Below are 12,571 nucleotides of genomic sequence, written 5' to 3' on the forward strand. Positions count from 1 at the left end.
ATTTCACTGTATAATATAAAACGAAGAGAACAACTATAACAGCAGGCGAAGATGAAGCTCCCACGTTCAAACCCTCACACATTCTTCCGTACACTCAAAGGGGGTTGGGATGAGGTGGCAGAACAGACTGTGCCACATCAGATTATATATGCGCAGCCAATTGTTTCCAGTGCTCCACCCATATAACTCCCTGCAGATAGAAAGCTAGCACATTGGGAGGGGGGGGAAGAGGTCCAGCAGGAACCTTGGCCTGCTGTGATTTTTTTTCTACTTGCAAGGTCTTTATTTTATAAGGATCCAGAATGCAAGTTCTTTTTTTCTTTTCTTTTTTTTGGCTAGGCCCCTTGTGTACATCAGTGGCAGACGCGGCTCTTGCTTATGCGATCTTGGCTGGTCCTGACCCCCGCTATCCGTATGGTGAGTCTTAACTGCCCGTTCGCTCCCATCCTAGGTAGCACGACATACCTTCCTTCCATTGTGTGCCTGTTGACGGTTCCTTTTTCACCTGTTCCAGGATTAGGCCAGCTCAAACCATCCCTCTCTGATGTCCTCACACCTGATCTGAAGGACTTGAAGTTGGGGGTTGACTGGACTTTCTTTAAGGTGCCCATTTACTTCTTTGTTTCTCTTGCATCCTTCATTGAGATGCGCCCACTGCACCTTCAGAATGATGCTTACTTACCGTATTTTTCGCTCCATAGGGTGCACTGGACCATAAGGCGCACCTCATTTTTAGAGGAGGAAACTAGAAAATTTTTTTTTTCTGGTTTTCCTCCTCTAAAAGCCCTGTTTTTTTGAGGATCAGCTAAAGGTTTTGCAGCTTTTTTGCAAAGGGAGAAAAGCAAAGCTCCTTTTGCAAAGGGGGAAAAGCAAAGAGGAAAAGCCCCATTTTTATGGGGTTCAACTCACATTTCTGCAGCTTCTGAAGGAAAGGGAGCCATTTCTACAGTTGCCAGACAGATAATCTAATCAGCCAGTCACATGTCGCTGGGGGAACAAAACCTCCCTCTGCAGCACATTCAACAATGGAGGGCGGGGCTGAAAGGGAGCCGGGAGTCTTATCTCGCTCCTGATCTCTTGCTGATCAGCTGCTGAGCGGGGTCCTTTCAACACCCCTTTTTCTCTTTTTAAAATAAAAAGCACTATCTGCTTTTGGCCCCTGGGCAATTCGGCTCCAGGGACCACCATTCACTCCAAAAGACGCACAGATATTTCCCCTTACTTTTTAGGAGGGAAAAAGTGCGTCTTATGGAGTGAAAAATACGGTAGGTGTTAGATGAGGGATTCCGGGCACCTCATGAGGCTCTTAATCTCAGGGTCATGGGTCTGAGTTCCACACGTTGGGCAAAAGATCCCTGCATTGCAGGGGGCTGAACCAGGTGACCCCAGGGTCCCCTTTCAACTCTACAATTCCATGTCCCCTAAGGAAACGTAAGGCCGCCCTATGACTCTGTCACATGACTCAGAACGTGGTGGGTGCCATAGGCAAGAGGAGGAGAAAAGTTCTTTAGTTTTGGTTCTGCAAAGATGGATCCTTGGGGATAACTCCTTTTTGTTGTTGTTGTTTTTTGCTTGTCTGCCAGGCATGTGATGCTGAAATCCTAGCCACCTGCCAGAAAGGTAAATAATTCATAAGGAACTGAAAAAAAAAAGTTTAAAAGTACTTTTCCAAAAAAACACAACCAAGAGTCGTTATTGTTGGGAATAACTCAGAAGGAAATTCCCAGGTGTCGGAAAAGGTTGTTTATGTATGCCACTACCGCGGCTCGTGTTTTGTTAGCCCCCAAATGGAAAATGAGCAAAGTCCCAACCAGAGAAGATTGGCAACTTAAACTGATGGAATATGCGCAGCTTGCGGACCTAACATATAGAATAAGAGAACATGAAGAACATACGTTTAAGGAAGATTGGAAAATGTTTATTGAATATATGGAGGGAAATTGGGTTTATTTGAAAACGTGGGCAGCATTAAGATAAATTCAACAGTGTAAATAAGTTTTGACAGATGTAATAATGGAATACTGAATGGTTTAGCTTATATAAAATATGCAGGGATTAACGCTGTGCAAAATGAACCATGGAAAGGGAGGAAGGGAAGTCATTGGTATTTTAAGGTTGTTCAAGTGAGCAAGTGAGAGTGGCTGGGGAAACCCAGCTAGATGGGAGGGGTATAAATAATAATAATAATAATAATAATAATAATAATAATAATAATAATTAAAAAAGTAAAACAGAAATTTAATTTTAAAAAATTAAACTCAAAAATGAAAGGCAAACTTCATCAGAGATTTGCTGAAACATATGGGGACACTTGTTAGGCTATTAAGTCTCTCTTATTTCCCTCCCCCACCCCTCCGGCGGCGGCTGCCACTGATGATCAGCCGTGAAGTTCCTAGAAGGTTTAGGTGCCTGCGTGGTAGATGTGTCCCTGCCAGAACTGGAGGAGATACGAGTGGCTCATGTGATCTGCATACTTAGCGAGATGAGAGATTTCCTGCAGCCTGACTTCAACAATTCCTTTGACCAAATGGTAAGTGGACGGCTGACTTGGAACTGTAGTCCAAAAACAGCCGGAGACTCAAGTTTGGGAAACCCTGGGATAAATTGTGAAGCCGCATCTTCCTCTCCAGGGCCACCAATTAGCCAGTTTCTCCAAACACAGAAATTGTGCTCCCCCCCCCTTGCTTACCACACTGAGTGGCACGTGAACGGGCCTACCAGTTCCCATATTCCTTTCCTTTTTATATATATAATTTTTATTATTTTTACACTATACTACTACAATATAACATTAAATCAAACATTTTCATACATTTTCCATTTTGGCTTACAAAGCCGTGACTTCCCTCAATCCCTCCACATGGCTTTCAGAATTATATCTTGATATTATATTTCTTTAATCAACCATTGCTTACATTATCATAAAATTCCTTCTTACTTTTACTATCATACTTACAATAATAATTCTACACATTAACTACAAAACTTCTTGAAATCCTATTAGCGTATTCAGTTGTAAATTGTCTTTTAGATAGTTCGTAAACTTTAACCAGTCTTTGATGAATTTCTGGTCCCGCTGTTCCCGGATTCTTCCCATCATTTTGTCCAATTCTGCATATTCCGTCAATTTCACTGTCCATTCTTCTTTCCATATTCCTTTCCATTTTGGCCCTGCGGAGATTGCGACACACCTTGCTCCGCTTGAACTGTCTGTGTGGCTTTGCCTTTCTTCTGTAAACATGTCTGACGTGTAATGCTTAGTGTACCCGTTTGCTTGTTTTGTGACCGCCATGCAACGGGGAGATGATGTATTGTCCTAAAATCTGTTCCTAAAGCCCACCCTTCAGATGAAGGGGCTTGGAAGTTCTGGAGCATCCAAGCAGATGTTGCTCTGACACCAAGCAGCTCTTGACACGGTGGTGGACAGGGAGGCGAGGAGGAGGAAAACACATCTGCACATGGCTCAGCTCCGCCCGTATCCTGTGCCTTTTTGTCTCTGTTCTCTGGCGGAAGGTTGTGTGTGGAGGGGTCTTAACTTCAGCATAGCTCTGGGCCCTGTTACAGTACAGTGGTACCTCAGGTTACATACACTTCAGGTTACAGACTCCGCTAACCCAGAAATAACGCTTCAGGTTAAGAACTTTGCTTCAGGATAAGAACAGAAATCATGCTCTGGCGGCGCAGCAGCAGTGGGAGGCCCCATTAGCTAAAGTGGTGCTTCAGGTTAACAACAGTTTCAGGTTAAGAACGGACCTCCAGAATGAATTAAGTTCTTAACCCGAGGTACCACTGTGCCTACATGTCTGTTCTAGGTGGGCAGGTTGTCCATGGCTATATAGGATTAGGATTTACCTCAGTGTTTCTTCCTTTTCCAGAATCTGGAGACTCGTTTGAATCTTGCAATCGCTTCTAAGTTCACAGCTCTGGATTATATTAAGGTAAAAGGCAATTAACTGCAAGATTGCACCATTATTATTGTTTATTGCTGTATTACAGTAGGGTATGCTTTCCTGTTCTTCAGGTTTTGCCCTTTGTTTTGGTCGTGGGTGAAAAGAAGGTTACTTGCATTTGGCGGTGTTAAATCTGTACTCCCAACTTGCAGCAGCTCCAGCCACCGTGGCCAGTGGTCAGGGATGACTTGAGTTGTAGGACAGCAGTATCCGGTGAACTGCAGGCTCCTCACTTTTTTAACCACACACATTTACCTCAAACCCCCCCTCTTCAGAGTAGGCCCGTTCCACCTTAGGGCATACCCTCCCAACATTTCCCTGATGAAAATAGGGACATCCTAAGGAAAGGCGGGACATTCCAGGATCAAATCAGAAACTGGGATGGCTTCTGTAAAACCAAGGGTAGGCAACCTAAGGCCCAGGGGCCGGATGCAGCCCAATCAATCGCCTTCTCAATCCGGCCCGTGGGCGGTCTGGGAATCTGTGTTTTTTTTACATGAGTAGAATGTGTGCTTTTATTTAAAATGCATCTCTGTGTTATTTGTGGGGCCTGCCTGGTGTTTTTACACGAGTAGAATTTGTGCTTTTATTTAAAATGCATCTCTGGGTTATTTGTGGGGCATAGGAATTTGTTCACTCCCCCCCCCCCCAAAATATAGTCCGGCCCACCACATGGCCTGAGGGACGGTGGACTGGCCCACGGCTGAAAAAGGTTGCTGACCCCTGTGTAAAACCTTGGACTGTCTCTGGAAAATAAGGACACTTAGAGCGTCTGTCAGTGGGCATATTTGTGGCCTGTTAAGGCCAAGACAACCTGTCTGACGCTCCTGTGTCACTCACACACCTGTTGGTGGGATGGGTGGGCCGTCCTTTTAAGGGCTGTACACCTGCCCTCCCTCCCTGCCCATCGGTGTGACTTGGTCACTTTGGGTTTTGTTCTTAAATAAACCCAGCATTTGCATGTGTCTCTCTGTCTGGCCATCAGGTTGCAAGTACAGTCGTACCTTGGTTCTCAAATGGAATCCATTCCGGAAGTCCGTTTGACTTCCAAAAACCTTCAAAAACCAAGGCACAGCTTCCGATTGGCCGTAGGAGCTTCCTGCAGCAAATCGGAACCCGCGGAACCCGCGTCGGACGTTCTGCTTCCAAAAAACGTTCGCAAATCGAAACACTTACTTCCGGGTTTGCAGCTTTTGGGAGCCAAAACATCCGAGTCACGAGGTGTTCGAGAATCAAGGTACGACTGTTCCTCCTATGGGCCAGTACCCAGTTTTCCCCACAGACTCAATTCCCACTTGTGTTTGCAGGCAAATCGTCAGCGGAGCCGCACCATGGCCTTTCTGCGACAGATGTTTGCGAATGTGAACTGTCTTATTACCCCAGGTATCTGATGCCAGCTGAATTTAACACTATTTATATTAACTTGTAGGGGCTTTATTGGCCCGATTTGCTTCCTGTCCTGCATGTGCTCTGGTCTAAATTAAAATGTTTCCATACTTTCTGAGTGTAGTAGTGGCTGGCCAAATGACGTTGGGTGTTTTAAATGCAGCAGGGCATGATTTCAACATGGTTCCCCCATTTGTTCCTAGAGAGAGGTGGTGTGTGTTTTGTGACTGGTTGGTATGACCTCTGTCTGGTATGTTAAAAAAGGATATGTGTTGTTACCTACCAGGCGTTGAATCTCTAAAATGGGCACGTTTCCTAAGCCATTTTCTACATGTGTAATCCCCTCACCATATAAGGCATATCAAGGGAGATTTGAACTGTAACTTGGCTCAGTTTCTTGATGTTTTTACTCCCCTGGGCACCTTTGGGAGGAAGCATGGGATATAAATTAAGTAAGTAAAGAAAAATATAGATTTATGTCATAAAACGTATATAGTAAAAAAAACAACTGGCCCAACGCAGCCAGAAATATCCTAAAGATTTTTTTTTGCTGAACTAGGTGAATTAAAGTGGTACTTAGATGGCAGAACATGCACTTTGTATGTGTATCATTTCAGATTCAATCCATAGCACCTGTTTAAGGGATTTCTGTTTTGCAGGCAGATTTCATCTGCATAAAAATGTTTTTTTTCCACCCTTGACCTCACATCCCTTTTTCATTATTTGTTTTTATTGAAAGTTTTCAACATACAATGCAATAAAAGTCAAACCAATCTAAATAGAGAAGAAAAAAGCAAAAGAAAAGATAGAGAAAAATAAAAAACGCAGAACCCTCTGTCAGGGGTAGATTTTAACCCTTATCTCACACAAAAGGGAGAGAACCCTTCCTGCTCTCACTCGGCAGCTTCCATTTCTTATCCCACCTTCCCACCCCAGGAGTTCTTCCCTTCCCTGCCTCTCATGCAGGGTCCTTCATCAGTCATCCATCACCTTCCTGTGAGTAAATTGCAGTTTTCAGTATATTTTGGCTTTCAGAACCACCTCAGCTCTTATGTGTGGCATACTTAACCTTTTTTTACTGGAAACGGTTCTGGGAGTTGACTGGAAAGGTTCACAGTGAGGGATAAGAGCCAAATAGGTAAAGGTAAAGGGACCCCTACCATTAGGTCCAGTCGTGGACGACTGGGGTTTCGGCACTCATCTTGCTTTACTGGCCGAGAGAGCCGGCGTACAGCTTCCAGGTCATGTGGCGAGCATGACTAAGCCGCTTCTGGCGAACTAGAGCAGCGCACGGAGGAAACGCCGTTTACCTTCCTGCCAGAGTGGTACCTATTTTTCTACTTGCACTTTGATGTGCTTTCGAACTGCTAGGTTGGCAGGAGCAGGGACCGAACAAAGGGAGCTCACCCCGTCATGGGGATTCGAACAGCCGACCTTCTGATCAGCAAGCCCTAGGCTCTGTGGTTTAACCCACAGCGCCACCCACATCCCTAAGAGCCAAATAACTCGGGATAAAAGCATGCAACTTTAAAAAAAAACCACACACCACACACACATTTTTCTCTTGTGCAAGGTACTGCATGCTGTGCCCCAAGAATCCAGGACTCTGATCTTCTGACTGGGTGTAGCGATGTTAGGACAACTCTCCGGACCATGAGGTAAGGACATGTGTTTTTCAAAGCAAAACTGTGGCAGTGAGGAAGGAGGGCAGGATTCTAGGGGGATTTGACTTCCTCCAAAGTGAAATTGGCCATTGGATACATGGAAACTGAGACTTGCTTTGGTTTGCTGTCTTTGCCATCTTAAAGAAGAAATAATGCTCTTGGGATTTTTAACACTCCCATGTTGGCTGGGTTTCAGCTGATAGAAACACCCCGGTTGGCTAGACTTCTTTGAGGGGAGAGAAAGGGGTTCTAGATGTGCAGCTCAAGCTGTTTTCCAGGTTGACCTTCATTGCTAAACATGTATATATCTGCTATAGCAGGGCTGGGAGCTGCATGCCAATGGAGGATGGGGCCAAAGGGAAAAGGGGGAATGGATGTGACCCTTGACCAGTAGGCTGCATTCAAGGTATGCAGATGTTGGAGGGTTCTACAAACACATCTTTCCATCCAGGCAAGAAATTGTCACAGTTCACATTCCAGTACTCAAGAAGGATGTGAAGCTGGGCTGATGAGGGATATGGTCTTAGGGCAGAGTTTCCCAAACTTGGTTCTCCAGCTGTTTTTGGACTAGAACTCCCATCAGCCCTAGCTAGCAGTACCAGCAGTCAGGGGTGATGGGAACTGTAGTCCAAAAACAATTGGAGAACCAGGTTTAGGAAACAATGGTCTAGGAGGGAGAGGGTGTGGCCTAGGGAGTCCTAAGGATCAGAGAGAGATGTTTGCTGGGCCGCCTCTGATGTGCCCCTTCTCTTTTGATATTTGCAGGTACATGCAACTGGCCAACTTGACTGGCATCCCAGCGCTGGTAATACCAGTTGGATATTCTATTTCAGGGCTTCCTATCAGCATCCAGGTAAATACGACTTTCTCTTGCTAGTAAAAAGGGTAAAGGACCCTTGGATGGTTAAGTCCAGTCAAAGGAGACTATGGGGTGCGGCGCTCATCTCCCTTTAGGGCCGAGGGTGCCGGCATTTGTCCACAGACTTTTCCTGGTCATGGCCAGCATGACTAAACTGCTTTTGGCGCAACGAAACACTGTGACGGAAGCCAGAGCACATGGAAACGCCGTTTACCTTCCCGCCGCAGCGGTACCTATTTATCTACTTGCACAGGCGTGCTTTCAAACTGCTAGGTTGGCAGAAAGCTGGGGCAAAGCAATGGGAGCTCACCCCATCACGTGGATTCGACCTTCCGATCACCAAGCCCAAGATGGCTGGCACCTCTCATAGTTCATCCCCATATACAAAGCAGAAACAACCACATAAATTCACTCCTACATTGGCACCTGCCTGATGCCTCTCACCCCTGGTTCCTCTCAAATGTGGCGACGAGGACGAGAGTTTGCCCCTTCCTGGCTAAGGATCACATGTGCCGCTCTGGAAGCTGGTTTGTTTTCATCTGAAGAGAGCGGTGCTCCCTGGTCACATTTTATATTACTGCAGGATCCTACTGAAATGTATGCAGGCCTCTTCCTCCTGCTTCTTTGCCAAGAAGCCCTTGGTTGGTTGTGTTTTCAACAGTGACCAAATACTAGATGTGTTAGCCAGACGTAAAATGCTAATGCCACATAACAATGGATATGCAACTACCCCATTATTTTTCACACACTGTCATATATGATGAAATACATCCGCTGGCAGGTGTGGTAGCTCAAAGAAGACACATTTGCCCCCATGGTTTGTTAGGATACATGCAGGAGAACTTGCCAAACGAGGACATTCAAAGGGTGTGATTTTGAAGAATGCAAGAGCAGCCCTGCTGCAGGAAACCCAGAGGCCATCTGTTCCAGCATCCCCTTCTCACAGTGGCCAACGCATAGAGCCATAGCTTGGGGTGTGTGTGCTAGCTGGGTTTTTTTTGCCCCCAGTGGAGTCTCCAGAGAGGTGCCATTGAGGCTCCTAGCCTGTGTGCGTGCACACAAATGTGCATTGGGGTGCGTATGCCAAACTGGGTCTTTGACCCAGGTGAAATAAAGTCTACTTTTGCCCCTGGCCAACCAGATGCCTAAGTTTTGCCATTCCCCCTCTTGCTATTCCAATCAGCTGGTATTCAGTCACCCTGCCTCGGATGACCGAGGTAAACACTAGCCCTCATGGCAAGTGGGGAACTGACTTTGCAGGAAGCTCCCTCTGTAGCATTCGTAATGTCTAGTTGAGCCTCCTTCAAATAGATAAGGGGCAGGCTTCTAAAATGCCAATACCGTAAAACGCAAGTTGTGCCAGTTCTCCTCCCAACCTGACTTTACTTCATATTCCAGTTCTCTTAGAGCTAATAAGTCCCCTTTCCCTTAACTAAGATACCATCAGGCCCTTTCAGTTGGTCTACCTAGAGCAGGGGTAAGCAACCTAAGGCCTGTGGGCTGGATGCAGCCCAATCGCCTTCTCAATTCGGCCCACGGGTGGTCCGGGAATCGGCGTGTTTTTACAAGAGTAGAATGTGTGCTTTTATTTAAAATGCACCTCTGGGTTATTTGTGGGGCATAGGAATTCGTTCATTCCCCCCCCCCCAAAAAAATATAGTCCGGCCCACCACATGGTCTGAGGGATGGTGGACTGGCCCACGGCTGAAAAAGGTTGCTGACCCCTAGAGCATAATGACCTTGATAGATGTGCTGCCCCCACACTTTGCATAGTGTATTCTAGTAATTCTGGGCTGCATCAATAGGGGTATAGCATCTAGATCAAGGGAGGTAATAGTATCACTGTATTCCGCTCTGGTCAGACCTCACCTGGAATACTGTGTACAGTTCTGGGCACCACAGTTCAAGAAGGATACTGACAAGCTGGAATGTGTCCAGAAGAGGGCAACCAAAATGGTCAAAGGCCTGGAAACGATGCCTTATGAGGAACGGCTTAGGGAGCTGGGTATGTTTAGCCTGAAGAGAAGGTTAAGGGGTGATATGATAGCCATGTTCAAATATATAAGAGGATGTCATATAGAGGAGGGTGGAAGGTTGTTTTCTGCTGCTCCAGAGAAGCGGACACGGAGCAATGGATTCAAACTACAAGAAAGAAGATTCCACCTAAACATTAGGAAGAACTTCCTGACAGTGAGAGCTGTTCGGCAGTGGAATTTGCTACCAAGGAGTGTGGTGGTGTCTCCTTCTTTGGAGGTCTTTAAGCAGAGGCTTGACAGCCATCTGTCAGGAATGCTTTGATGGTGTTTCCTGCTTGGCAGGGGGTTGGACTGGATGGCCCTTGTGGTCTCTTCCAACTCTTATGATTCTATGAACTACTTTGAAGTATTCTTCCTCAGAGTGTATCCCTGCTATTGTACTCTTCTCTTTCTCACACAGATCATGGCAAAGTGGTGGGATGAAGCACTACTGTTCCGGATTGGCCTGAAGCTGGAGCAATTTCATGGCATAACGGCAAAACCAGCCATTTATTACGACATTCTTGGGCAATAGGGCTAGCTGTCTCGAACCAATACAAAGTAAAACTTTTTTTTTTAAGCGTTTGGAAGTTTGGGGTGGCTTGAGGCAGGAGAAACAGGCACTTTTTCTATGCATAAAAATCTTTGTGTTATTCATGGAATATGAAGTAATAACTTATTGTTTGGGTTGAGGTTTTAGATCTTTAGATCTACACCCACGCTACTTTGGGAGTGGCCAGATTTAGGGTACCTGATCCTGAGCCAATGAATGCTCCTCGGCTTAAATTACATACAGCAGAGGCCAGCAGAAATAGGTGCTCTGAGCTAATAACCCTCCAAATCAAATAGACTAAAAGCATAGCTGAAAATATATTGGGGAGAATGACCATGGTTACAAAGTTCATTTTGCCTGTTTGTTTTTTAGAGGCAGAAAGTTTAATACAGAGTATTTGAACCACAGATGCAGAGGAATGATGGGCCTCAGGCTTTTGCATAAAAAAACTGCCCATCTCCACAAAATGAAACGGCATAGATAAAGTCATAGTTCATTACCCTAATATTGATCTGTTGCCATGATTATGGGGGCATGAAAAAGTGCTTGTTCCCATATAGGTTCTCTTACAAATGCATTCAAAATGCGCTGATGGAGACAGGATCATTTTCTCAGAATTCAGACTTAAGAGGGCTGTGGTGGGGAATGCACCCATTCACAAAATTTGGCAGGTGTACAAAACCATTATATAGAAGGCAAGCTGCTGAGGAACCAAAGAATGAATATATATATAACATAGCTGCCATCTCCACCCAGGATTTGATGAACCAGGCTGGAAAAAAGGGATAATCTGTTTGGTGCTGCATGCCATGGTTCAGGCAACTCCCCACAACTACTCTCCCCCTACCTGCCCAATAGGAGGCCATGGGAGGAATAGACTGCTCTTGCCAGAGGTCTGAACTGATGAGTTGCGGGGCGCTTTCCTCACCACTCCATGAAATTAGGTTGTGGTCTGCAGGTTGTCCTGTTAGGGCATGTTGAATTTTGCAACTTTCAGATTCCAAAAATGAGGGGTTCTAATAAGTTGTAACATGAGCTGGGAATTCAAAAGATATTTTGGTTAAATAAATATAATTTAGTTTTCCTTGGTAAAGAAAGATTGTGTAAAATTGCGTAAGAAACATTAAAATGATGACTAAGTACTTGCAGTTATTTTATTTCTAATTACCTGACATTTTCAGAAGGTAAAATTCTTTGGTTTTTTTGAAAGCAGTTTATGTGCTGCTTCATCAAATGTAGACTTGCCAAGCTAAATGTGGTCCAATCACAAAAGTAATAGATTTGAATTTCTAACACCCAGAAACGTATTTTTAAGACCCCTCACTGAAGAAATTTGCAAAAATTGACTTTCACCCCCTAAAATGGCATGCCCTATTATTCCTAGGTTATAGTTAATCGCAGTAATTCTGCGATCAGGTGAAACTGAGGCTCTGTACTTGGCCTTGTACGCCTCCTTCTGGCAACTCCTGCAGCCAAGCTGGTGGCAAACGTATTGCTCTGCTTTCCTCTGGACCATGTCATTGAAGCTGAGAGGAGGGTCTTCTTGTCTGGCCAGCCCAGGATCTCCATACACACTGCCCAGGCTTGCATCCCAGACAGATCACTTCAGTGCTGCTAATACAGTGGTCTAATTTCACCCCCAGAGGTGCACTCATTGTCTCTTGGTACAGATATGTGCCAATAACGTTTCACTTGGTCACTGGTTCACACGGATGCAAAATGGAGTGTAATTGTTTATCTGACTAAATCTGTGACCCTCGGTCCAAAATAAAACATTTTACCAAAGTCCCCCTCAAGTCAACTTCTCCTATACAGTACTTCCTCCCTTTTGAATAGGGTGAGCACACTCGGTACTATAGCAGTGTAAAATCATGGTGTGTAGACATCAAATCACAAAATGAATGGGAGAAAATTGGGCCTAGCTGTACCTAATTCCCGAGAGAGCTCAGAGCAGGTAAACTAAGTTTAGCTACTTGAGCGTGGCACAGAATACGTTGGGCATGCAAACATACATTCTGCTGCACCTCTGTCACCCAACAGCCACACGTTTGAGGAACTGGGTGCAGCATAGAGATGTCATTTTCTGATCACGTCAACCCTTCCTGGTTCCGCTCTGGTCGAAATCAACGTATATTTTAAAAACA

At 45.2% G+C, this 12,571-nt stretch overlaps 1 protein-coding gene across 1 annotated transcript in view; it reads left to right on the forward strand.

Moving 5' to 3' along the window:
• Positions 1-10,451, forward strand: part of LOC117060468 (fatty acid amide hydrolase-like) — a 36,146-nt gene extending 25,695 nt beyond the window's left edge. Inside the window, exons 12-20 of the mRNA XM_033172700.1 lie at positions 340-417; positions 515-603; positions 1,584-1,620; positions 2,382-2,530; positions 3,876-3,938; positions 5,258-5,333; positions 6,910-6,994; positions 7,766-7,853; positions 10,296-10,451. Of these exons, the coding sequence (XP_033028591.1) occupies positions 340-417; positions 515-603; positions 1,584-1,620; positions 2,382-2,530; positions 3,876-3,938; positions 5,258-5,333; positions 6,910-6,994; positions 7,766-7,853; positions 10,296-10,409 (779 nt within the window). The 3' untranslated portion in view covers positions 10,410-10,451. The remainder of the gene's footprint in view (positions 1-339; positions 418-514; positions 604-1,583; positions 1,621-2,381; positions 2,531-3,875; positions 3,939-5,257; positions 5,334-6,909; positions 6,995-7,765; positions 7,854-10,295) is intronic.
• The last annotated feature ends 2,120 nt before the right edge of the window (positions 10,452-12,571 follow it).

The sequence above is a fragment of the Lacerta agilis genome, chromosome 16 (assembly GCF_009819535.1).
Source record: "Lacerta agilis isolate rLacAgi1 chromosome 16, rLacAgi1.pri, whole genome shotgun sequence".
In the NCBI taxonomy this organism is placed as follows: domain Eukaryota; kingdom Metazoa; phylum Chordata; class Lepidosauria; order Squamata; family Lacertidae; genus Lacerta; species Lacerta agilis.